The sequence below is a fragment of the Prionailurus bengalensis genome, chromosome B3 (assembly GCF_016509475.1).
Source record: "Prionailurus bengalensis isolate Pbe53 chromosome B3, Fcat_Pben_1.1_paternal_pri, whole genome shotgun sequence".
In the NCBI taxonomy this organism is placed as follows: domain Eukaryota; kingdom Metazoa; phylum Chordata; class Mammalia; order Carnivora; family Felidae; genus Prionailurus; species Prionailurus bengalensis.
The window spans coordinates 121,772,005-121,799,440 of NC_057355.1; the positions used below are offsets into that span (position 1 = coordinate 121,772,005).

General features: G+C 39.9%; 1 protein-coding gene across 5 annotated transcripts in view; it reads left to right on the top strand.

Moving 5' to 3' along the window:
- GPATCH2L (G-patch domain containing 2 like) overlaps window positions 1-27,436 on the top strand; it is a 56,994-nt gene that overhangs the window by 18,259 nt on the left and 11,299 nt on the right. For 2 of the 5 annotated variants that reach the window (XM_043556687.1, XM_043556688.1), the window contains 6 exons: window positions 1,319-1,383; window positions 5,845-6,021; window positions 7,539-7,618; window positions 10,325-10,392; window positions 13,862-13,916; window positions 15,771-15,856. In XM_043556687.1, the coding sequence (XP_043412622.1) occupies window positions 1,319-1,383; window positions 5,845-6,021; window positions 7,539-7,618; window positions 10,325-10,392; window positions 13,862-13,916; window positions 15,771-15,856 (531 nt within the window). Of the gene's footprint in view, window positions 1-1,318; window positions 1,384-5,844; window positions 6,022-7,538; window positions 7,619-10,324; window positions 10,393-13,765; window positions 13,806-13,861; window positions 13,917-15,770; window positions 15,857-27,436 lie in introns of all 5 variants that reach the window. The other 3 variants (XM_043556689.1, XM_043556690.1, XM_043556691.1) reach the window with 2 other exon arrangements.

The window sequence follows — 27,436 nt, forward strand, 5'->3', positions numbered from 1 at the left end:
CTATTGCTTATGCAGTATGATAAGAATGTTTCTTCCTTGCTCTGGTTCCTTCCATCTTTAAGAATAGGTGAAAAAAAATGGCGAGTTTGGAAGGAAACACTCCCAATCAAGGGAATAGCTAAAATTGTAAAGAATAGGGAAATTTTTCCTGAACCAGATCAAATTTAATGGAGATTAGGCCCAAGACATTGCAGCATCAGAAGAGGCAGAATCAATTGTTAGTAATAGCTCAGAAAATGAAGCAAATTGAACAGAAGTCTACAGAGCAAAAGTTGTATTTCATTGGCTTCAAATGGAGTTTGTTTATACCTTTTTATTTTTTTTTTTTTTGACGTTTATTTATTTTTGAGACAGAGAGAGACAGAGCATGAATGGGGGAGGGGCAGAGAGAGAGGGAGACACAGAATCGGAAACAGGCTCCAGGCTCCGAGCCATCAGCCCAGAGCCTGACGCGGGGCTCGAACTCACGGACTGCGAGATCGTGACCTGAGCTGAAGTCGGATGCCCAACCGACTGAGCCACCCAGGCGCCCCTATACTTTTTTATTTTTAACCTTCTGTTTTGAGAATGAATTTTGTTGTGTCCACTTCATATCGGGAAGACATTAAATTTAGAAAATGTAACTTTGGTCGTACTGACTTTTTTCCTGTTCATGGATTTTTGTTTGCCGCTTTGTAAATGGGAACAAAACTTGAGAGATGCTACATGTCTTAGAGTTGGACAGTTTCGTTTGAAACCGAGAGTTAACAGTATTTAAAAAAAAAAAATCATTGGTAAATTTGTGTTGTTTAATACATCCAACCAAGTTGAGATTAGTTTTGTGAGCCTTAATAAGTTTTTTTTTTAAGTTTGTTTATTTTGAGAGAGTGAGTGGGGGAAGGGCAGAGAAAGAGAGAGGAGAGAGAGTCCCAGGCAGGCTCCGTGCCGTCAGCACTGTCAGCACAAGGCCTGACGTGGGCTCTATCCCACGAACTGTGAGATCATGACCTGAGGCAAAATCAAGAGTTGGACCTTTAACCGACCGAGCCACCCAGGTGCCCCACTAAATAACTCTCCAGTGCTAACCTAACAAAGTGACTTTTGGTATTTTTTAAGTATTTTGAAATAGAAGTATAAGTTTTAGAAGTTTCCCTAGGTTTTGTTTTACAGGAAAATAAGCTTTCCTCTGTGGCTTAATTATGAAATTTAATTTCTGATTGGCTAATGAGCCGGAGTGAAATTAGGCAAACGGGATGTTTTGATTTGAAAACCTGAAGAATGGATGCTGCTTTGGTTTTGATGGGATCTGATGTGTTCTCTTGTGTTTGTCTCTTTTCAGTGAAACCAGCAGTGTGTGTAGCAGCAGTGACACAGGGCTCTTTACCAATGATGAAGGACGGCAAGGTAATCTTGATCCCAGCTTTGGGATGTTGGTTGAGTATTTCTGGGAAGATTCGAATGATTATAGGAATAAGTCACTGAGAATATGGTGGTTGTCTATGGCAGCGGTTCTCAAACTTTAAGGCATATAAGAGCCACCTGGTGAACTGTTAAAACTGCACATTCGGAGGTCCTACAAATCAAATAGATCTAGTTAGATTTGGTTTTTGGAATCTGAATTTTTCACAAGTACCTGCAGTGATTTTCATGCAGGTAGTTTAGACTTTGAGAATCATTGATTAGGGGGATAGGGGATTAGGGGGATAGTGTCAAGGATAGGACTTTTGGAAGTTGCTTTTAATTAGAACCAAAAAATATCCTTCTGTATTAGCTCCTTCATTGGATATTAAGACATTCTTATTTTTACATAGGAAGAGTTTATTTTTATAACCTTGTTTATAAATGATCATAGTGTTCTAGATGAATATATTCTAGAAAACATCTTCTTTCTAATGTTAAGACTTCTGAAATTCAGTATAGAACACTGTGGATAAGACTGGTATAATTTAATTACCAGTTCTTTATTTTTACAACTTAAACAGTCATTTGAGACTTTGTTTTTATCGGGTACACTTGCTTAGGACCATACTAACTATGTTCCAATAAGAGTTTCATATAGCTCCTTTGGACTGTAATTCTCTTCGTCTAAATAAGGGATTTGTAGCTCTCTAAAGTCCCTTCCAGCTCTGGGATCCAGTGATTTTTCTTCAAAGGTTAAGTGATCAAAGGACAAAAACACAATGGCTACATGTCTAGGCTGATCCAGAAGAGATCCTGGGACCGTGAGACTCCGGATCCAAGTTCTGATTTTGGAAAGAGATTGCGGGAGGTTATCTCCCCCATACCTCAGAGTTGTGGGCATGGATGGGGTTGCTGAGCTTCTTATTGTAATGGAGGTTATTGTGAATACATTTCTGTCCCTTTCGGGTTCTGAGGGAGCTAGGTGTCATTAGAGGCTGTGTGTATATACTCCCAGATTGGGTGCAACTAGGGTCTTGATTCTTTTGTCTTTGTTTGAATGAGCTAGTGTATACAAATTTTGCTCTTTTTCTTTGCTTTTATACTGTTCTATGAAGTATCATAATATGTCTCTTAAAGATTATGATATATAATTATACAGAGGTGTAAGAAAGTGTGGACCTGTTATGACAGATTAAGTTTCAGGCCTTCGGAAAACCTTTTTACTAGTAAGCATTCCTTGCTTTATCGTGGAAGATTTTAGAATATAGCCCTAGCTTTCCTCTCTATCTCTGCTTCAACTTCATGCATTCTGGTGATATTTGGATACTTAGAGTTCTCAGCACAAAGCTATGTCATTTTCTGCTTCCATGTCTTTGTTTATGCTGGTGTCTCTGCCAGAAATCACATCCCCACCTTTTCTTGACTGGTTGGTCATCCACCTAGACAATTTTCGTTTTGCCCCTCCAGGGCATATTTATGGACTGTGTCAGTGGGTTGTTTTTTTTCCCTCAATTTCTTATTGGATTTGGCCAATAGGAGGCATTAGCAGAAGATTGGAGGGAGGAAGGTGAATGAGACTGAGTGTATTTTGTTAAGTTTTTATTATGGTAATACTGTTTAACAGCCCCAGAATTTCAGGGGTTTACCTCATTTATTTCTTGCTATGGGGCTGCTTGTTGGCTCAGGCTCAGCTGATCTAACCTGGGCTCAGCTGGTCTCCAGGCTTTAAGTTAGGTTTGTATCTAGCTACTCAGTGTATCCTGTCCTGGGACCTCTGCTGGAAGAGCAATGACTGTTCTTGGCACGGACTTTTCCTGGTGGAAGACATGAATGCTAAGTGACCAAACCAGAGCTTGGCGACCAAGCCATATTTAAAAAAGCTTTTGCTTGGATCACATCTGCTAATGTTCTACTACCCCAAGTGAGTTATATGACAAGCCTTATGTCAGTGGGAGGAGGAAGTATGCTCTGCCTGAAGGGGAAGGCTCTGGAATTCTGTGGGTAAAGGCAGAAGGCATGGATGTGTGTTATCACAGGGAGGTAGCGAAGAGTTGGAGACAGTAATATAGTCTGCGACTTTGGATTGTAGCTTTCTCGGGCTCCCTTTCTGTTGGACTGCTGGTTGGCAGTGGTGGTGTTCCTCTGCCAAAGGCCACCACCCCTGTTGGCAGTCTTCTGTAACCTAAGCTTTCTCTCTGGTCTCTAGTAACCATTCTCTCTCCTTGCTGCTTCAGGTCTAGGAAAGGTAAAGACTTCCTGCCGGGCTGGCTCCAGGGTGCTTCACCATCCCTTATTGGATCCTCTTAATACTATCCACTCCTTTGTAAATAGTCACCTTATTGAAGTCTCCATTACTGCATTTAAGTGTGTGCGCATTTCCTGGAGGGAATCTGGCTGGATGTCACAGTCTGTGCAGGCATCATCTTCTAGAACCAACCCTTGCTCTTTCTTTCCCTGTATTTTCTTACCGCTTACCATATGACATTATTCATAGATGTGTGCCTTTTCCATTGAAGCTTTCTCAAGGTACGAGTTTTTTTTATTATTTGCAACTATAGTAGGTAACACGTTGCCTGGCATATAGTACCTCTTAATGAATGGTTATTGTGAAACTCAGAAAAGGGGAAAATTCTCCTCTTTCTCCCTCAAACAGAATTATACATAGAACCTCAGATTATGAAACAGATAACCTGTTTTGGTTAAAGCGTGATTCTAGAGGAGCAGGAATTCTGGAACCTGACCCATCAGCCTCTTCCTTATTCTCCGGCAGTACTCTTCTGGAGAGCTGCTGCATCGTGCATCCACAGGAGCCCAGGGTAGGGGACTACTGGTCTAAACGATTTCACAAGGTTTCCTTTGGTTCAGTGAAGCCCTTTTTGTATTGTCAAAAATCTTGAGTGAATGCTTGAGTATCAAAAAAAAATGCCATTATGGGATGCCATTTGTCATCAGAAAATATTATCTTAGCTAAATATACTGTTTTAATAAATGGCTTAAGGAGTGTCTATGAATAAGAAAGGAATTAATATATTGACATGCAGAGAAACTAATCATTGTTAATTCTAATGCCTTATCTTTAATCCATCTATGCACCTGGTTTAGTAAGATGCTTTTAGAGTAGTAGTTCTCAAAATGTCCTGAAGTCAGCGCAGCATCACTAGGGAACTTGTTAGAAATGCAAATTTTTGATCCTCCTGGGACCAGAGTCAGACACTTTGGGGATAGGACCCAGCAGTCTGTGTTCTAACAACCGTTTTTGGTCGTTCTGATGTACGTTGAAGGTTGAGGGCCACTGTTCTGGAGAAATAGCCATTGATGGTATGTTTTTATAAGGGAACACTTTGAGTAACTTCTTTATGAGCATTTTCATTTTCCCTTTTAGAGATCTCCACAATGAGTTAAGAGTTATCATTACCACGGATGTAAGTGGCCCATGAATCTGGTACTTCATGTGCTTAACATGGCCTGAGCAGTTTCCCTGGGATCTGGCACACATTAGAGAATGAAGGCATTATGAACACTTTAGATGTTCTTGTCATGAATCCCTTCATCCTTGGTATTTTGAAAGGAGTATGGGATGGCAGACATGAAGTTATCAGTCTTACTACTCTTTGTGGGTGGAACAAGGTCTCTTGCAAACTGAGATGCTGTCATTGTAGCCAGTAGAAAGAGGTTTGAACCAAGAGTCTGGCTATATGGGTCTAGTCTTGACTTTGTCACTAATGACGAGTTTGGCCTTGGTTGAATGGTATAACTTCTTGACAGATCTTGGGAGGTTATATTGCTTGTCTCTGTGGTTATTTTTTTCCTGGTTACTTGAATTGCTAGTGTCAAGATGATTTTCTGTCCCATTAATGTCAGGGTACCAAGGAAGAAATGAGGTATGGGTATACATTTTTTGTTTACCTACTATGAGAAATGCAAATGTAATACCTCAGGAGTAGCTAGTTTTGAATTAAGAAACGTTTGTGGGCTTTGAACTCCCAAGTTCATTTACACCACAGAATGGTACATAGGAGGCAATTTATTTTTGTGTTAAAGGCTTTGGAGTTAGTCACGCTTCGGGTTCAGATCTTGGTTTCATCATTTACTAACTTGACCTTGCCTTCTCTCGCTTTAGTTGCCTTATTTATAAGTTGGAATTAGTGTAGGGTTTAGAAGAGATAACATGCTTGCAGATTTGTAGCATGGACCCTCATAGGGTGGTAAGGGTTTAGTAAATGGTAGCTTTATTAGTTTTTTACTATCAAAAGTAGTCCAGTGTAACACAGTATTTCATTTACGTGAAACTAGTTTGGTACTCTAGTTTCCATCATAATATGGATCAAGAAGAAAGTTCAAAACAGTTTTTTGTACTTTGACATTATTTAAAAGGTATCATCAAATCTATAGTTCTGAGAAATCCTTGCATTTGGTTTTCCATAGAGCATGTTAAAATTCCAACTTATGATCTCTTTACTTTAGGGGATGATGAGCAAAGCGATTGGTTCTATGAGGGAGAATGTGTCCCAGGATTCACTGTCCCTAATCTTCTGCCCAAGTGGGCTCCTGATCGTTGCTCTGAAGTAGAAAGAATGGATTCTGGACTGGATAAACTTTCCGATTCCACATTCCTTTTACCTTCTCGACCAGCTCAAAGAGGTAAGTTCTGAGGAGACCAAACTATACTTCACACTTTTATGGTTCTCTTTGGGGAGAATCATCATGGCAAGCATATTCATGCCTCTAAGCATGTATTAACTATCTGAGTTTTGGAGCTAGTCCAGGGATTTTTCTAGAAGATTCAAGGGTGAGTCTTAAAACTTGAGGTTCTCCATTCGTACATAAATCCAACCCGTGGAGACTCTTGGGATATCTATTAGCAGGGCATTCCTTCAGCTTGCTATTGCCATTTGTGCCAGATTTAGGAAGCCTAGCAGCGTGTCACTGCTGCTTACCTGCTGTGAAACCGATGAGCTATGGAGTGCTCAGTGGGAGCCTGAAGTATTGGATCTTGGAAGAGAACAGATTTCAGTAAGAACATTCACAGACAAGGTATAATGACATTTTTTAATTGGATGATTTAAAAATATTTCCTTAAATTATTTTATTATTGTAGGCTTTCACACAAATACATCCTTTCTCTTTGCTTTTCCTTTACTTCTGATGCAGCGAGGTAGAGTGGGAAGAGCCCAGGGAAGGGAGAAGGAACTGTGGTGATAATACTGTCTGGTACTGTCTTCCTAGCTCGGTTACTATGACAGAATCGCTTCATTTCTTTGGGACTTCAGGGTCATTACTTAAAACACTGTGATATTGAACAGACTGTTTCAGAGGTTTCTTTTAGTTCTATAAATTTATGATTCTAAGATTCCCAGGAATCCGTTATCAGGTAATAGTTGGGCATCTGTTGGTGATTAGAATTATGCTCAGAGCTATAAACTCCTATAGCAATTTGTTAAGATGAATTTGGGTGATTGAAAGTCCTTCTCAAAATAGTGGGCTCTTGGTAAAGATTACTGCCAGGCTTAGGCACACATTTGCTACCTTAACAACTTCCATCAAACATTTCAGTGACCATTTCTGAAACTTCCTTATGGACCACTTAAAATACACACAAGAGGAATAGGGAGAACAACTTAAGATGGCCTGTACTTCCATACCCAGAGACAGTGTCAAGATAACATTTTGGTGTGGACTCTTCCAGTTGTGTTTTTTGGGTGTGGAACGCATGCAGTAATTAGAAAAATGAGATTTTACTATACAGGCTATTTTTACTGTTATTTTATGGCATAAAGTGTTTTTGAGATAATAACTGGCATTTAATTTATAATTAGAAATTATTGATAATGTCTTCTATTTGTGTAGTGTTTTTGGTTTATAAAGTACCTTCCATGTGCTGTTTCATGGAGTCTTCAAATGAGCTCTGTGAGACAGGATTGAGCCAGTGATTATCCCTCCTTTACAGGTGAGGATGCCTAAGTCAGAGGTAAATGACACGCCTAAGATCATACCACAAACACATGGGAATAATAAATCCTTGGAGGATAGCCTAGTGATACGAGCTTTAGGGTCAGTCTAGTAAGATCCTGGGAGGAAGGCCTGTAGTGTGCTAGAAGCACATCATTGCTAATGAATCTTCTGCATTCGGTTTCTGAGGGCTTTCTTCTGTTTTTTAGGATATCATGCTCGCTTGAATCGTCTGCCTGGAGCTGCAGCTCGATGCCTCAGAAAGGGCCGAAGAAGGCTTGTTGGGAAGGTGACAGCTCTCACTGTCTACTGGGCTCACTGGGAGGATAGTATTCCCTACAGGATTTGTGTACCCTGTTGCTAATCAGAGGTGCTGCGGTACTCCCTGGAGTAAATTAAGCCAACTGGAATCTTTCGCAAGTTCACGAGAGAGAACCTTATGTAGGATGTGAATGGATACACACATAAGAGACGAAGCTTAATTCATACAGAAATTTTGACAGAGCAAACACTGTCATGACAGTTTATCTGTAAATCTATAGGCCTGATCTTGTCTCTTCTCTTTTGATTAATCTTATATTACTATGGAAGTTAAAATAGTCTTGGCTTCTTTATAACTCCTCCTGAATTCATGAATGCTTCTTCTATCCTAACTTTGGTCTTTTATTCTAGAATTCATTAAAAAAAAAACCCCAAAAACCTGAAAGAAAACCTGTTCTCAATTTTTAAAAGCTCCTTGGCCACAAGGAAGGGATATCTACCTTTATTCAGTTCTGCCCTTGCCAGGGACTATACTGGGCACTGGGCACCGAGAAGGTATTGCCTTCTACCTGATACTACCTAGACAGAAGTGGCAGAATAGAAAATTGAACCCAGCTGTACTTTTGTTTTATCTTTTTAAATTCAAATTTAAAAATTTTTTTAAATTCATTTTTTACTCTAGCTTTGAGATTGAAAGTAGGTTAAGACTGGGGCTCATACCCTGTTAGAGAAGATGGTGGTGGGCTAAGAGCGAGCAAGTGAGAGGCATTTCAGAGCATTACTGCATTCACTGCACATGCAATTAGAATGCCTACTATGTGTCAGGCTCTGTGCCAGGCCAGGTATATATAGTGATCACAGCCATAGCCTGGCTACCCTTAGGGAGCTACTGTTTTGTAGTGGAAATAGGGAGTTGTTTTCTGAGATTTTAGCTATGTAAAAGGAATGAAGCTATTTATTTCCAGATGAACTCAGATTTTTTATCTTTAAATTTAATTTCAGATCTCTCATTAGAAAGACATTTGATTATTGGAAGAATTATACCTTCTTCTTTTGGCTCATTTATTTTACAGAAAATAAAACGCTGCTTTTGCTATCCTGGGAGCTTATTCTTACTTAATGGGCCAGCTAACAGGGTAGGAGTGCATGAGGTAGAGGGAGGCAGGAGGTTGGGAGTAGGGAACAGAGAGATGGTTTTACTTTTTATTAGTTAGGCTGGAAGGGTAATGTTCTCCTTACTGTCTGCCTTATTTTGTTTCATCTCCTGTAAAATAAGAGCCTTCCTCTTTTGTGGAAGTAAATCATTTCGTCTTGAAGGCTCCCTTTAGTTTGCCTGGAAGGAAACTCTAGGGCCTGTTGGACGTGCCTCCAAGAATTTCAGATGAATAGGATAATATTTACTTGTTTCATTCATCTTCATCACCTTAAAGGGATATTTGTCATTTCTAGCAGAGGTCACTGTTCTCCCCCCCTCCCCCTCCCCCACCTCTCTTCTCTTTTTCTAAATTATAATCATAAATAATGAGTTTCATTCACCGCTCCCTGCCAGCGAGCTGCTAATTACGCAAAGTACTGCTTGTAATTTACACAGTAATAAACTGTAAATTTAAACATTACGGCACTTTAAGTTAATAATTTTTCTGCAGTAACAAATAGCTCATTTTTCACCCATCTTTTCTGTTGGCCCCACTACTATGGCTGTGTCTGTGACCAGGAGGCACGTGCCTAAGGGAGGAAAAATGTGAAGAATACACTATGTGAAACCTTTTCATTTAGCTCCACTCCCACCCAGAATCTGACCTGAAATTAATTTTTCTAGAGTCAGTTCTGCTAAAATGCATACCCTAATATTTTGGGCTAGTCCACACAAATGAACTATCAATCCACATAAATGAAAAGCGATCATAATGTTTTCCCAGAAACAAATGTGTTTGAATAACAGGCTTCACATTCTTGACAGTCATGCCCGTGACTTATGCGTTCTCATCTTCACACTTACTCATATGTGGGTACCTCTTATTTGTGTATCATTGGTACCCTTCCCCAGGTACTGTGGTGACATTCATTGTAAATATACTCAAGTTAAATGAAGGGTGAGTGCCTTCTGCCATTTTCCAATTTTTTGGAGATGATTAGTTTCTGAATTGCTTTTGGTGTTATGGGTAAGCTTTCATATTACAGTCTTGAGAAACCTAAATTTAAGAACCAATTTATACAAACTATTTTACTTTAAGAGATGATGCTTAACAGACAAAAGGCACGGTAGCAATTTTTGTAAGTTCTAAAATTCCTTTAACATGTATGCGTTACTCACCAGATTGTAGGTGTTACCAGTGAGGCCTGGGTAGATTTCCCATTATGAAGGCTATTGGGGCTGTAATCATACTTGCCTAGAAGCTTGGTGTGCTAGCCTATTAAAAATTGGCTACTGTTGGACTTCTTTTTTTAAGTGTGCTATTTCCATATACTTTAAAACTCGCTGTATTAAAACATATAGTAAACAAGGTTTATAATGACTTTTTTGGAACACTGGGAAAAATAAGGCTAGGATCACATGTAACACTTTTTAAGATAGATTCCCATAAAAAGAAATAAACTTGCTGTTAGATTTTAAGATTGACATTTGACATGTGCCTTTGAGGTTGCTGGCACAGTTGTGGGAAAGTGTGAGCCTGATGACAGATCATACTTTATTTCTATGGTTAGATGACACTCGTCTTCCTTGCCTTTTCAGGAGACCAGCATAAGTACTCTGGGTACTGAGAGGATAGGCCACATTATTAGTGACCCTCGGCAGAAAGAGTAAGTGCTGCTTATATATTTACTTATTATCCCAGCCTGTTCCTTGGAGGAGGTAGAGGGAAGTTTTATGGAGGAACCTAGAAATTGGGCTTTAAAGCTGAATGAGAAGATCTTAAAGATTTGTGCTTTACCACGGTTAACATGGCTAACACCCCAAACCCATGAGAGTGATTTTTTTCCTTCCGAGACTAGTTTTTCTTTCTTTGCTGTTTGTATGTACAGGTGCTGCATTATAAAAGTAGCCTCCAGTTAGGATGTTGTTTTTTTTAATGAATGAATGAATGAATTTACATTGAGGTAAAGTTGGTATATAGCATTACATAAGTTTCAGGAATACACCATCATAATTCAGTATTTGTATCTGCTACAAAGTGATCATCACCATAAATCTAGATACCATTCATCAGCGTAAAATAGAGCCCTTTCACCCACCCCTCAACCCCCTTCCCCTTGGTAACTACCATTCCCTATATCTATGAATTTGTTTTGTTTCGTTTTATTCATTCATTTTGTCTTTAGATTCCACATAAAAGTGATGTCATACAGTGTTTGTCTTTCTCTGATTTACTCATTTAACCTAATCCCTCAAGGTTCGTCCATGTTGTCACAAATGGCAAGATTTCCTTCCTTTTTATGGCTGAGTAGTACTCCATTGTGTATGTGTGTATTTATGTATACACCACATGTTCTTTATCCGTTCATCCATTGATGAACACTTAGGTTGTTTCCATACCTTGGCCGTTGTAAATAATGCTGCAGTGAACATAGAGGTGTATATATCTTTTCAAGTTAGTGTTCTCATATTCTTTGGATAAATACCCAGAAGTGGAATAGCTGGATCATATGGTAGTTCTATTTTTAGTTTTTTGAGGAATCTCCATACTGTTTTCCACAGTGTCTGTGCCAGTTGACTTCCCACAAACAGTGTACAAGGATTCCCTTTTTTCTGCATCCTTTCCAGCACTTGTTATTTGTTTTGTTGATAATAGCCATTCTGACAGGCGAGGTGATACCTCATTGTGGTCTTGATTTTCATTTCTTTGATAGTGAGTGATATTGAGCATCTTTTCATGTGCCTATTGGCCTGTATGTCTTTGGAGAAATGTCTGTTCACATCCTCTGCCCGTTTTTTTTTTTTTCTTCTTATTTATTTTTATTTTTTATTTAATTTTATTTATTTTGAGAAAAAGAGGGCATGCATGAGTGGGGGAGGGGCAGAGAGAGAGAGAGGGAGAGAGAGAAAGAGAGTATCCCAAGCAGCCTCCATGCTGTCAGTCCAGAGCCCAATGTGGAGCTTAATCCTGTGAACCTTGAGACCATGACCTGAGCCAAAACCAAGAGTTGGACACTCTCCTCTGCCCATTTTTTAATGGGATTGTTTGGGGTTTTTTTGTTGTTGAGTTATATGAGTTCTTTATATATTTTGGATATTCTTTATTGGATATATGGTTTTCAGTATCTTTTCCCATTCAGTAGGTTGTCTTTTGGTTTTATTGATGGTTTCCTTTGCTGCACAAAAGCTTTTTAGTTTGATGTCGCATTTGTTTATTTTTATTTTTGTTTTCCTTGCCTTTGGACTCAGATCCAAAAAATAAAAAAATAATAATCAGAAGAGACCCATGTCAAGGAGCTTACCACCTATGTTTACTTCTAGGAATTTTATGCTTTCAAGTCCTACATTAAATTCTTAATCCATGTTAAATTAATTTTTGTGTATTGTGTAAGATAGCGGTCTAGTTTTCTTCCTTTGTATGTCATGGCCAGTTTTCCCAACATCGTTTATTGAGGAGACTGTCTTTTCCCCACTGTATATTCTTGCCTCCTTTGTCATAAATGAATTGACCATCTATATGTGAGTTTATTTCAGGGCTGTTTATTCTGTTCCATTAGTCTATTTGTCTGTTTTTATGCCCATACCATACTATTTTGGTCATTATAGCTTTGTAGTATAGTTTGAAATGAAGAAGTGTGATGCCTCCAGTTTCGTTCTTTTTTCTTAAGATTGCTGTGGGTATTCAGGGTCTTTTGTGGTTCCATACAAACTTTAGAATTATTTGTTCTAGTTCAATGAAGTATGCCATTGGAATTTGAATCTGTATGTTGCTTTAGGTAGTATGGACATTTTAAAATGTTAATCCTTCCCGTCCATGAGCACAGAGTATCTTTCCATTTAGTTGTCTTCAGTTTCTTTCCTCAGTGTCTTAGAGTTTTCAGTGTACAGGGCTTTCACCTCCTTGATTAAATTTAGTCCTGGGTATTTTATTCTCTCTGATGTAATTGTAAATGAGACTGTTTTCTCATTTCTCTTTCTGATAGTTCATTATTAGTGTAGAGAAACACAACAGATTTCTGCATATTGATTTTGTATCCTGCAGCTTCTTTGGATTCATTTATTAGTTCTAACAGTTTTTTGGTGGAGTCCTTAGGGTTTTCTGTGTATGGTGTCATGTCATCTGCAAACGGTGATAGTTTTACTTCTTTCTTTCCAGGATGTTATTTTTTTTTAATCTATTTTTTAAATGTTTATTTATTTAGTTTTGAGAGGGGGAGAGAAGGAGAAAGCAGGGGAGGGGCAGAGAGAGAGGGAGACCGAGAATCCCAGACTCCGCACTATCAGCATAGAGCCTGATGAGGAGCTCAAACTCATGAACCGTGAGATCATGACTTGAGCCGAAACCAAGAGTCAGACGCTCAACTAACTGAGCCACCCAAGCACCCCTCCAAGATGTTACATTTTAAGCTCATTTTTCTGTCTCTTAAAATTCTTTTGTTCAAAATGGGTGATTGCCTGTATACTCTCCTATGCTTTTCCCATGTTTAGACCTCTATCTAGAGAAATAGAAATCTCTTTTGTCTTAACTGCTGTGGTAAGTGCAGCTGGAAACCCTGTGTGCAGCTATAGGAAAATGATTCCTCCCTTTCTTATGACAACCTTGTCCCCTAACGTGATTGGCTGTTTGTCTCCTACACACTTGAAAGTCACTGTCTAGTTACGATCCTACACTCATTAGCCTGGTCGAATTTGTAATTAACAAAATAGGCAAGATATGGGTATGGTTTGTGTTCTTGTTGAATTTGGGGATCCTCTTGTCACCACACAGCTGAGATTATGGTGTCACACCATAATCTTGAGTTTGTTTTTAGAGGGTCCAGGATTTCACATTTCATTACAAGACTTTTTCCTTTGAAGAGTTATTTTTCACAAGAAGTTTGTGCACGTCTACCATGTCTTTTCTTTTCTACAGTTCCTTCTTTTCCCCAGTTCTTTCTGTGTCTTCACTTTGTTATGCCAGAGTCCTTTTTTCTTCTCCTCCTCTATAATTTCCAACCACTTCTTTTATTTTCTTTCCTGTTGTTCTCTCCCTCTCTTTAGTTTCTGGTTACCGTCAGCTGGGAAAAGAGAACGAAACCAGGTAAGATTGCTTTTCTTTGTCATCTTTAGTTTATCATTTGATTTCCTTTTCTTTAGAAAGAATAAAGCATTGGCTTCTGATTTTCCTCACATTTCTGCTTGTGCGCATGAGGTAAGGTTCCCGTTCCCTGCGTTATTCTGATTTCTTATAGAGGACTGTTTTCTAAAATTTTCTGATATTCACTGATAAGAACTATAGCTAATTCCCCTCTTTAGGTTCAACTGTGCTTTTCAGTTTATTACTTATAATGTATATTTCATAGGAATCCTGTTTTTATTTTAGTTTTGAACTTTGCAGTAAGAAATCAGAATGAACCTCATTTGCGTATGGTTTAGTTCAGCACCAGCATCCTACGCTGAGAAGTACAATGGTGAAGCCTGAACATAGGAGACAGAAGAAGGTAGAGCTGCTGTGAGTGAAGTAGTGGGGTCAAGGCCTTAGAGCCGTGCCCTCGTAGTCACTTAGTCTTTTCCCCAGCTACCCCTGCGGAGGGCCCTTGGCAAATCTAGGCCTTTGTAAGGGTCATAATTTAAAAATTACTGACAGTGACTATCGATGCGTTCCTTTCACGTTTGAAGCTTTTGATTTTTGGGGGGAAGAGAGGTTGCTTTATCTTGATTAGTTATAAAGTAGATAAAGACTGGTAGGTAAAAATCTCAGGCTTACTGTTGCTCAGTGTTTTTTGTTTTGTGTATTGACCACTTAGGACTTATTAAATTGCTGTGCAGTTTAGACTTGAAACCTTCCTCTTGAGGACACTCTTTCAAAATGAACCAGAGCAGGGGTAGACCTAACTGGTGTGTATTCATGAGATGCTTTTAGATGGTGTGTGGACATACAATTATTTTAAGTTATCATTTGTAATTGGAAAAAATGTCATCATCATATCAAACTTGTTCCTTAGAAACATAGTAAGGGCAGGCTGAGTAAAAATAATTGATATGAAGAAAATACTAAGTAAATAACAGTGCAGGTTGTGGGCAGAGAAAGAAGTCATTAAGGCGGTGAGAGACTGCAGCTTGGGAGATCCTGAGCCCGAGCACTGTTTGCAGGGGAGGATCTAAAGGCAGAAGAGGACCTGTGTTGATCACCCAGTCCAGATCTGTTATTTACAAATAAGATTTAAGTGATTTGCCCAAAGTCCTGCTTCTTTCTAAGTTCTTTTGAAATTACCATTCAGAGTTCTTCTGGTCTTAAGATATATTTAGGTTTGAAATTTGGGGGTGGGGGGCATTATTTATTCTAGGGAAAGTCCAAATAAAGCTAGAAAATGGAAAGTAAGGTACTTTTTTAATATATTATATCCAAGTTTGACCCTCACAACCACCTTTTGAGATGATTAGAAGTTTTACAGAAGAGAAACTGGAATTACCGACTGAAAGCAATATTTTATTTATGCCCCCGGTAATCCTGTAAAATAGGTAAGACAGCAGTGCACCCCCTCGTACAAGTGAGGACAGTAAAACTCAAAAGAGATTATGTAATTTTTAATGTATGAAAACTCAGTGATAGACTGAAATTAAGTGTTAGGTATTCTAATTCTTAATCAAGTTCTGTTTCTACTACACTGCAGCTGGTATGTGCTAACCAGTTATTTACTGGAAACATTGGCCAGGATAAAGAAAGAAAAAGGTAGTTTCATGCTAGTTTTCTTGGGAACAAGGGCCAATAATCAATAGATAAGTTCCTGTTATGTCATATAGAAAGCGCTATCTTCTGCCATTTAAGTAATTACCAGGTATTAGAGGTTTTTGAAAAATTGTTATTTACCAAGGAGTAGCCTTTTTGGGGGTATGTGGGATCAGGTATGCTAGATTTGTGGTTAAAACTTTATTGAGTGGTGTCTGTTATATGGCAAGAGAGTCGAACCGTCAAAGGGGCAAAGTGATCAAACAGAAAGTCACCTTTTAGAATCAGATCTTTTTCATGTAAGCTTTGCTAAAAGAATCTCATTTATCCCTGCAGTTTAATCCCCTCTCCCCTCTCTACTCCTTGGATGTTCTGGCTGATGCTTCTCACCGAAGATGTTCACCAGCGCACTGCTCTGCCAGGTAATAGTCTTCTAGCGACGATTTTCTTCCAGACAATACCATTTCCTTTTTTATAATGCTTTTCAAATTATAAGCTATGTTTGTGTATAGTATCCAATTTGATCTTTACAACAACCTTTAGAGGTCAGTAGATGTTTTACAGATGCAGAAACTGAGGCACAGTATTGAAGTACCTTTCCTGTGATCTCATGGCTAGTATACGATTTATGTCTCAACTGTGACCTAAGTCTTCTGACTTGTATTTCATATTTCTTGTGCTAAAAGCCCCATCTTCAGAGAATGTTATTACCGGTCCTTGCCATGACCTGCAAAACTCTGCGTAATTTGACTTCTGCCTGCATATCCAGCTTCCTTTCATATATACTCCTTTCTCCTCCCTGGGGGAGAGGTCCAGCTGTGCTAGAGAGCTCAGCTCCATTTTGTTCGTCACAGATAGCAACCCTTTTCTGCCTCTGAAGCCTCACACTTGTTCCCTTTGCCTAGACTGCCGTGTTAAGCCTCTTCTCACGGTTGACTACTTCTCATCTCAACTCTGGGAGGACCTCTCAGACCATCCTATGTAAAGGGGCCACCTCCATCACTCTCCACTCATCGATTTCTTTCTGCTAAAGCTTTATCACGGTCTGTAATGATTTGCTTGTTGGGTTCCACCCTCCCCCCCAACTTTTTCTCCTGTCTCTTTCACTACGATATAAGCTTCAAAGTGTAGGGACCTTGTTTTATCTTGTTCCCTGATAATATCCTCAGCACCTAACACAGTGTCTGGCACTTACTAGACATTTGGTATGTTTGTCAGAATGAATCCTACGCCTCTCAGTATAAATTCTCTTGAGTTAGGTGACATGGGAAATAAATATGGTTTTAATGGTAGCATCCCCTAGCAGGGTTATTGTGCACAAAAGAGGAGCTAATTGGCTGAACCGTAGAACTTTTATTATTTCTAGTGGCACAAAGAATTCCTTTCCAAGGTTCTGATGTGTTGTTGGTTTGTTTGTTTTTCTTTTTTCTTCCTGATTTGTTCTTAATTGGCTGTATTCATAAGATTAGGGTACAGGCACAAGAAATTATACTTTCATGGATGCAATGAGAACTTCACTATGGGCTATACTAATAAACTCCGCACCATAACCTACCACCAACTACCAGACCTTCTATTGGAGAAGTGGCGTTTCAGTGGAAAAAGTCTTTTGAAAAGAGAGACCCTCACAAATGGTGTTACTAGAAATGTGGAAAATTGTGGGACGATTAATAAACTACTTCCATAAGGCCCTCTCTTCAGTAGCACGCTGTTTGTCCGTCGTCCATTCCTTCAGCACTTGCTGACTGCCTCCTGGGCCCCAGGCCCTTTGTGTAGGCACCACCCTCAGGAGCTTACATTCTCTTGAGAAAGGTGTGGAGATTGATAGCTACAGCGTGGAACGCCAAATGTGTAAAAGATGTGTGCCAGAATGCCAGGAAGCACAGAAGAGAGGCTTCTAAGAGGCTGAGGGGGGGTTTCTTAGAGGTGGTGATCCTCAAGCTTGAAAGACCAAGATTTCAGTCCATAGAAAAGCAGTCCTTCAGCTTTTTGTCTTCATACCAATGGAATCATGGCTGTGGCTACTCTTTGGGAAGACTCTGACTAGCACCGTATTGTGTCCGATGCAGAAAGCGGATTCTTTGCCGTCCTCCCTCTACGTCTGTTACCTAGACCCCGTGCCATGCTGTGATGAGATCAGTATCCGTGCATTTATCACTCAGGTCTCCTGTTGCCTCTGAAGCCTCATCCTGGCTGGAGTGGGTGTCAGTTTTTTGTCTCTTTGTGTATCTCATTATCCACATCGTTGTCTTGGTTCTCTTGCTGGTGGTGCTGGGGGCCAGACTTGGAAACATAAGGCAGTCTGGGCTGTGCTTCCGGTGTAGTCTGCTGTAGAGAAATATTGCTTATTGCTTTAGACCATTGCTGAAAACAAGGTGAGAGGGTCTGGACAATGCCAGCTTATCCTTGTCCTTCTAGGTGTCATTCCCAGGACACTGGAAGTAAAGTGAGTTGCATTGTTTGGGGCAGGGGAAGACATTTTTTAAACTTACATTCACTATCTGATCCTTAAAAAAATGGTTTTTTGTTTTAAATTGTACATAGAAGAATCCAACAGCACATAATTTTGTTTATATGTGTTACATACATAAAGAGTGTGCAGATCTTTTACTCGTGAGGGTGCCTAGTTCGTAAAGTTTGGCAACCATGGCTCTGTGGGAAATGGCTAGCACAAGTGACCTCTAAGCAATTTTTAGAAAATGTGGGTGATGAAATCCTGAGCCCTCAGGGCATCCTCTCACTCCCTTGAAGTTGGGGGTGGGGAGGAGTTCCCTGCCCAGCAAGGGGTCAGTTGAGAAGGAGCCATCTAGCTCCAGTGTGGCTGAAGGATGAGATGGGATCCAGAACTGGATGGTCAGCTTTGTACAGCGTGGACACCATTTAATAAAGCCTGGAGTCTAGGAAGGAATGTTAAAAGAGTGTTGGTGGCAGGGAAGAGGCAGGTGAATGACTGTATTAAAAACTGTTTCGAATGGAAATTTTATCTTTTTCTTGTTCCATTTTATTTGTAGTAGGAAAAGATTTCTTTCAAAGCATCTGGGCAGCCCTGGGAATTTCACACCCATCATTAGAACGATTTGTGTGTGTGTGTGTGGTGACTATGTTATCATTAATGGTATAATTTTATTTTGCGAAGAGAGAAGTGTTTCCTGTTTTATCACAGCTTTCCCCGAGGAGGGCTGGTGTATTAATTTGCTGTATTGCCTCCTGGCTGTTCCCAGGCTGTTTTTCCTCTTCATCATGGAATTTTTAATGGCCCTGGTGCCTCTTGGGAAGCATGTGAGGAAGAGTTCCTCAGGGAGTGCTTCCCTTTTTTCACATGCCTATAATTACTCTCCTTTAAGAGCACAAAGAGTTTGATAATCATGCCTGAACTGTGAAGGTTTCCTCTTGTCGGGTTACTGAGCTGAGGCTGCTTCCTGCCTGGACATTGCCTGTTCTACTCTCCCACACACTCAACTGTGAGAGAGTGAGGACCCCTCAGTCACCCCCTCACTGCTGGCACTATTCAGCTCTGGTTCTCAGAGTGAGGCTTGGGGGCCACTGGGAGGCCATGACCTCAGGTACTCTCTTGTTTAGTATTTCATTGCTATAAACAAGGAAACAATGGGACTGTGATTTTAAGAGAACACTACTGATGTGTCATTTTAATACAGCCCAGATGGTAGGCAGGCACAGTTGTTGGGCAAGGGAGTCTTTGTGGTCTTTGTACCACCTAATAGATCTGTGGGTTATGAGGTTTTCAGAAATACCACCCTAGAAATAATTAAATTTGGTGGTTTTCAACCCTGACTGCACTTTTGAATCACCTGAGAAGCTTTAAAAAATATATCCATGTTGAGCCCCACCCCAGAGATGCTGATTTAACAGATCTGGGGTGAGGTCCAGGCACTGGCATTATTTAAAGTTCCCAGGTGACCCTAATCCGTGGCCTGAGTTACAAATTATTGCCCTACCTGCAAATGGTTTTATGACTAGTGCTTTGTAATTTGCTTAACAGGAAATCCCATTTCGTAATTGTGATTTGGTGTTGCGTGCATGATTCCTCAGGGGAGGTAGGACGCTGGACTCGTCTTCCCTTGGAGAACTGCCGAGGTGAAGAACAGGGTGTCAGGGCCTAGCATGGTGCCCAGCACGTTGTGACTCACCATCGGGGGGACTTGCTGGGCAGGTGTTCGGCTTGTTGGCAGGGTGCACGGAAGAAATTTGTCAACCCACTGTCTTGGATTGGTTGTTTTGGTCATTAGTATTGGGATGTTGCATTAAAGTAGTGATACTTGTTATCGGTGGTAGGGATTGCTGCAGCTCCAACAGCAGATGGTGTGATTGGTGTTCTGGTGGAGGCAGCGGTATTGCTGTCAAGGACACGGTTCTAGAATGGTAATAAGGAGCGAGTGCTGGAGGCAGCTTTTCCCAAAATGAGAGATTTATTGATCAGGAAGGATAGCTTTTCTTCCATTATTGCTGTAGAAAACCATAACTAGAACTTATCAGTTGTTAGATCTGTCTGTGTGATGCACAAGTCCTCCGTTGTAGTTTTTGAGTGTCTTGTGACAGTTCTCAGTTTTCTCCAACTGTCCTGACCTTTCCTCTGTTGGGGGTGGCGATTTGATGATGTATCACCGTTTCCATTTATCCTTCTTTTAAGTTTCTGATCTCATATTAGTGGGAGTCCTGGCAGTCCCAGGTAAGAATCTTAGCTTTACCTGGGCAAATGACTTAACCCCCCTCTCCCTCAATTTCCTCATCTTTAAAATGGAAATATCAATTTTTATGGGGCTAGTGGGGATCAAAATGAAACAATATATTTGTTTAGCATACTGGTAGCTAATATTATTTTTGTTACATGGTTACTACTTCTCCCCTGTCTTTAGGATAGTTGCAGTTTTATAAACTTTGAGTCTGCTTCCAGAGTCATTTGCTAATGAGATGTCGTACAGATCCTTGAGGTGCTTAAATGGCTTAAATGGGCTATAAGAGGAGGCATTTGGACAGTGTTTGGGTAAAAAAGAGACCTTTCTGCCCATTAGAGAGTTGAAATATGATAGGCTCTGCTCATTGTAATTCATTTTATCTGTTTCACAAACGTTACGATCTGCATATCAGAGTTGTGTGCCCAGCTGGCTGTGCCACTTGACAAGGAGTTTCAAAGAGCAAGAAGAAGACTCAATTCACGCTGTTAATTTTGACCTTTGGAGCCACAGTAAACAGCCTCGGGTTTTACCTCAGGGCTTAGGAGAAAGAACCTTTTATTAGTCCTCTATCTGCTAGGGATGCTGTGACGCACAGCGGCCCTTGCCCATCTCTTTAGTGCCTGAGTTGTGGCCAGGTGTGAGGAAATGTTTCTGCTGTGATATTGTCCAGAAAGCTGCCCAGCCCTACTGGAGCTTCCCGTCGTAGAGTACACAACTCTTGAATCTTTTGTCCTTTACCAGATGGTCTTGTCGACAGCACCCTCAGCCGGCTGGCATCTTACTGCCTAAGTGGAGTGACGAAAAGCATTTTCCCTCTCTGGCCACTGTAACAGACCCAACTTTCCAATTGATGCACAGCTTTTCTGCTCCTGTGGATGGCATGAAACCACTCCAGGATATGCCAACCTTGGCCCAGGCCGGGGAAGGAGAGTACACGGAATTTTCAGGTGCCAGTGAGCACTTCGTTACGGACTGTCAAGGGTTAGGTTTGAGTGAAAACACTATTGGAAATGCTGGGATCTCATCCTGTTAGAGAAGCCTCTTCTGTGCCCTCTCATTGTGAAGTGGTTTTCTGTCCCTAACTGCTGCTCGTGTCAGGCCCGGACCCTTTCCTGTGCGCAAATCTGAGAAGACGGTTCCTACTGGGTGCTTCGTCAATGTCAGTTAACCCCGAAGATGAAATCACATGTGAGGAAGGGGCTTCTTCATTTCTCTAGATTGGATCCTCTTTTCCTTCCTTTTACCCTAGCACTTTGTTCTTGGATTACAGCTCAGTGTCTGGCATCTGTTCATTCTTTACGCATCGGCCTTCCTCACTGCGTCCTGAGTGCCCGGCGGACGGGCCCTCGGCTCAGTCATCTTGTGTGTACCCTCTCCACATTCAGCAGAGTGCTTTACACAGGGTAGGCCTCCATAAATTTTTGTTAAAAATAATTGAGGGGAATAGATTAGTAATTAAGGAGAATAATTGGAATATATGATGTATATGACCTTTGGTCCTTAGAAATATCAATAATTTTTTTTTCTTGATGTTACTTGTTTGTATGTGTTTAAGAAAAAAATACAGCGAATAAATACCTTTTCACGATAAATCTTATTTTTATTTCCCATATTTAAAAAGTGAACTTTTCAGTGATTTTTAAATGAGTGATTTTTGAAGGTGAACTATTTCTTAAATTAACTTGCCATTGGCAGGTAGACTGTTTTCTCTCCTCAGAAGCGACTCTAAACATCTTTGTTCTAAATCTAAAGCAGCCACTTCAGTTATTTTTTGCCAACATTGGTTCTATTAAACATGCATGTATTTCTCAAAGTAATTTTTTTTCCCCTAAAAGTACATTCCTGCCCCAGGGACATAGTGATCTGCCCAGTTTCCTAAGTAACACTGCAGCTTGAACGGCTCACCTGATCTTTCAGTTACCTGCACTAAAAAGTAAAATAGAAATGTTGTGTTTATGTGTGGATATACAGAATGCTCTTTCAATTAATTGCTAATGTTCAGCATTCACCTTCACATTTATGAAATGAATTTAGTTGCTTTTCCTGAAGTAAGGATTTTTAAAGAGTGTGTTTCTTTTCATACTCACCACCCCCCTCCCCCATCAGTTCTTTTTGGCAAATGCTGCTGAATGTGATGTTTTTAGGGGAAGTACTCTTGCTGTGGAAGGATCGCGCCCCAAGAATGTGGAGGCCCCGATCAGATGAAACAGAACGAGCATAGCTGGTCTTTTCTTTAGGTTAATTGCTCGTATACTGGGGGACAGCAGTTTTATTTAAATTACTATTCATTTCATCATTCTGTTATTAAGTTAAATTTTTAGATCTCTTTTATTGACTAAGTTGGCTTTGGGAATTTGGCATATATATATATATTTTTTTTTTAACTCAATAATTTTCACAGCAGATAGAAGCTTATCAGAATTACCTGAGGAGAAATTTCAGACTAAGCATAGTACGGATTCTTCTCCCACCCCAGCATGGTGGGACATGCATATTTTGTATAAATCTTCTTACGTGATTCTGATAACCATTGCCGATCCAATGGAGAAGAAGGTTTAAATTTTAACCTGGTAGAAATTTTAGCTTAACTGATACGTATTCTTTTTGCCCCCTGCATAATTGAAAGGTCCCTCCCCTACATACAGTACACGATTTGCAACAAAGAAACACCTGTGTAGTGCTCTTGACAGAGAGTTTAAAAAAATCTAGTTAAATCTTCCACCCTTTCTACCTACAATGGAGGGGCTCTCTTTCCCTGTCCTTTGAGAGACCTCGATTGTATATGTTGTCTCTTTTCAGTTTCTATCTTGTGAGAGTAGACAGAGAAACTGAGTAACACAAAGAAGCAACACGTTGAAAAGAAAGGGGGCCAGAAAGGAGTTAAATACTCTTAAATGAAAATGAGTATGGGAGGAAGTCCATTTTTTTTCTCCCCTTTCCTTGATTCTCTAAGTCTCCTGTTTCTGATATGGAATTATTTGGGACGGTTCCAAAATTGGAACTGCCTCTTCAATAGGAAGCGGTGGCTGCTCATTGCACACCTCCATGCTTGGGTCCCCAAATGTAACACAGGGGCCCTCCCGGCCCCCAACGCGGATTGCTCTCCACTCCTGAACAGGGCTGCCCTCGTGTTCGAAATGTGCTAGACAGTGTGGCAGGCTCTGTTTCCTGTCTCTCTTAAATCCTCTTGTGCCGAGCACCCAGCTTCCTCTGTGCTTTCCCCAGGCTCTGGGTTTCCAGGTTCCTGGGTCCTCTTCCCTTTTTGTCCTCCAAGGTTCCTCCCAGGCAGATGGAGCCCTCAAAGGGGAAAATAGATTTTCCCAAGCTGTAAACTCTGCCATTACTAGTGTTCAGTTAAAACCAAAGAGAAGGAAAATGTCTTACTGTCCTTTATAATAATTTGACTGTCTCCCTTCTTCCTTTCCCAGACCTTTACCAGGAAGGGACGTAAGGAGAGACATATATCCCTTCTGTACTCAGACCTAAGATGTGATGTTATTCAACTTCTGAAATAGCTCTCCAGCCTGGAAATTGTCTTTAAGAGAAATGTGTTAAGAGGGAGGGAGCATTAAACTGTGTTTTAGGCATGAACATGCCTTCTCTTTATCCCTGCCTCAGTTTCTCTGTTATCTAGTTCTGTAACTAGAAAAGCTGTGTGGCTGGAAATAGGGCCAGGCTACAAGGTCCTTTAGGGAAGAGACTGCCTCTTTTCACCACCTCAGTAAAAACAGTGAACAATAAAAGAAGCAAAAAAACCCTCCTGAATAGAAAGGAAATAGTCTGTGTAACGATACATACTTTTACAACAAAATAAGGTGATTGACTTCATCAACTTTATTACCTGGGTCCCTTAGAAAGCCTTAGGTTCTTTCCTAAGTTACCACAGAGGAATTTACAAAATTTGAAGGATTTAGAATGTTCGAGGTAATAATTAAGAATGGGAATGGGGTGATAGAAGTCGATCATTTACCACAGAGACAAGTAACAGGCTGGAGGCTTAGCAGTAAGGGAGCATTTAATGTAGGGCCAGTTGACCCTAAAGCCCTTACCATCACTGAGCAAGGAAAGAGTGGGGGTCAGAGAACCATGGCCCAGAGGGACAGGGCCTCGTAAGGATCACCTGAGTCTGTGAGGCCACAGCAGCCCCCTAAGGACACTGCAGGATGTAGCGCAGTATAATAATCTGTATGCATAGTAATAGGTAAGTGATACTTATTTTTATTTTACTAAAATAAGCATTTAAAAAAGCACCATATTTCTGCTTAAAATCATTAAAAGTATAAATATTTTGGTATATCAGTGATTCCATCTTTTTATTCCCAAATGTGTCAGTTCTTGAAAATGTGAGATAAATGTCACTGACTCGGTCAATTAAGGGGTGATAATATGGGCCCTTACCCATCTTACTGACATATATCAAACATGCAAAGCTGTGAAAATGATGAACGGTGTATATATAAAAGGCAGTACTTATTTAGTTCAGCCCAAGTTGATACTCTGAGAATTAATATCTTTAAACCCTTTTGAGGGGTGCCTGGGTGGCTCAGTCAGTTAAAGCGTCCAACTCTTGATCTCTGCTCAGGTCATGATCTCTTGGTTCATGAGATCAAGCCTGCATCAGGCTCTGCACTGACAGCGTGGAGCCTGCTTGGGATCTCCTCTCCCCCTCTCCCTGACTCGTGCTCACTCTCTTTCTCTCTCAAAATAAATAAACCTTAAAAAAAACCCAAAAAACCTTTTGAGTACTTACACTTTGCATTTTGCATCTGTCTCATAAAATTCGGCACTTTGTAAACACTGACCTTGAAGAAATAATGTTTTGTGGGTTTTGTTTTAGTTTGTTTGCAAAGGTTTTTAAATTAAGCTTTCTAATGAAGGATAGTGAAGTCACATTGAAATAACCTGTATCCGGATCCAGACACAGAACATTACCAAAAAGAACCCCAGAAACTCCTGGTGCTTTGTCTAGTCACTATCCCTCCTCCCCTCCACTCCATAGCTCAAGGGTGACCACTGTCCTGACATCTAACAGCATAGCTTAGTTTGAAGAAAGGATGTTAACATCTAATCTTAAAAGTTTTGGAGAGTCTTTAATGAGCTTGAGGTAAAGAAGAAAACATGAATATATACCGTTACTCTTTCTTTATGTGACTCGTCTGTCTGAAGTACTTCAAGAGAAGCATGCTTAGATTAGAGCAAAGTGGAAAATTTGAGTCTGGATCTGCATGTACTCAAGTACCTCATCTGTGGAAAAGATGGAAGCCATATTCTGTACATTCCTGTATTTTGATAAAAGACAAAACTTTGTCAGGCCACTCTCTTTTCTGCCTGTGGCTTTGACTTCAAAGGGAATTCCCACCTTTCTCTGTAGATGGAAGGCCAGTCTACCTTTGGTATTCTGCCATCTATGTTTCTTATTATTAATCAACATGCTGATTTATTCCCAGGACTTTGGTAAGGTATGGAAAATGAATTGTTCTCTCTGCTTTACACATTTGTATTCACATTTCACTTTGGAGGCTCTTTAACTCTTCATGGGATACTTAAAAGTTAGCTCTTTTTCCATTTAGAAGAGAGTGATCGATGAAAAGTGACTTAGATGGAATATTCCAAAATACGGGCTTTATACTATAAATCTCTGCCTGTTGTAATGTTCTTTGCATTCTGAAAATCTTATGATTTCAGTTAAAGTCTTATCTTTTTTTGTTTATAAATTGAATTGATTCTTAAGCTTTTGCGTTTAGAGAAAAGAACGTATATACTTGCATGCTTTTTAAACTGTGGAAGTTGCCAGATTAGGGGCCCTCTGAATAGGAAAATTTGTCCATTCAACAGTTGTCTTGGTACTTTGTTAACTAGGTGCTCTTAGATTTGACGGAGGTTCTAGTCTTAAGACTGATAAAGTATATAAGCCAATTTGACAATAAATTATATTCATAAAAAAAAAAAAAGACTGATAAAGCCATGAAGGATGCCTGGGTGGCTCAGTCAGTTTAGCGTCTGACTCTTGATTTCTGCTCAGATCATGATCTCCTGGTTCGTGGGATCGAGCCCTACATCAGTCTCTGCACTGACAGCATGGGGCTTGCTTGGGATATTCTCTCTCTCTCTCTCTCTCTCTCTCTCTCTCTGCCCTTCCCCAGCACATGTGCACACACTCTCAAAATAAATAAACATTAAAAAAAAAAGACTATTAAGCCATGATACTTGATCCCCAGCTGGGACTACCAATTAAGAGTTCATCTGGTATAATTTTCCTGGATTCCTTTTTATATGTTATATACTCTGGCTATTTTTCAAAAATTGTGGTAAAACATACATAACAGAATTTGCAGTTTGAACCACTTTTAAGTGTACAATTAACTGGTTTCTAGAACTTCTATTCATTAGTATCAGTTCTAGTCAACAGATACTTAATGGCCATCAGCTAAGTGCCTTGTGCTGAGGTTAGTAGATCAGTGGAAAATTATGAAAGGAGTATAAATATGGTCCCTGTTCTCAAGGAGATTAAGCCTCATTAGTGAAACAAGATATATGTATACCAGTTAAATAATGATTCGTGGTCAGTAAGGCCTCGAATGTTCAAGGAAAGCTTTGTGTAAAGGTGAGAATCAACTTGGTCCTTCATCGGGTAGGGTCTGTCTAGTTTGAGAGGAAGGAGGAAGTGGGCAACTAAAATCGCAGGCCAGCTGTTTCAGCGTTCAATCCATTGTCTTTCATACAATCTTTTGCTTTTTTCCAGCCGTGAAGCACTCACTGTTTTGTTTTTAAGTTAAGCTGACTATTCTGATGAGGGAATATGTTATTAGCAAGAAATTAATATTTTAAAAAATCACAGAAATCAAACTTACCTAACTTGTGATACAGACACTTAAAATCCAGAATTATAGTGATAGAAGGGTTAAAATCCCTATTAAAATTCTGTGCAAATATCTGTGTTCATGCAGCATTAAACTTTTCAGTATATTACCACTTGGGAGTAGGTATTTCATTAGTGAGTTTAGAACAATTGCAGTTATAGTTTTTATGAAAAATAATTGTACAAAAATCAGCATGCAGTGAAACACATTTATTGAAATTAATCTTGAGTGTCTGCTATTCTGAAATTAGGTAAAAAGTTTAGAATGGGTATAGATTGTGCATAAAAAATGAGTTATGGTTAATCCTGAATAATCTTGTACTTGACAGTTGATGACAAAGGATGGTACCTGTCTTGTTAGTGTATGTCTGTAATGGGTCAGGGATTTTATCTGGGCCGAACATAATGTCTTACAATAAGAATAACAAAGTGAAAACAGTGTTTTTTCT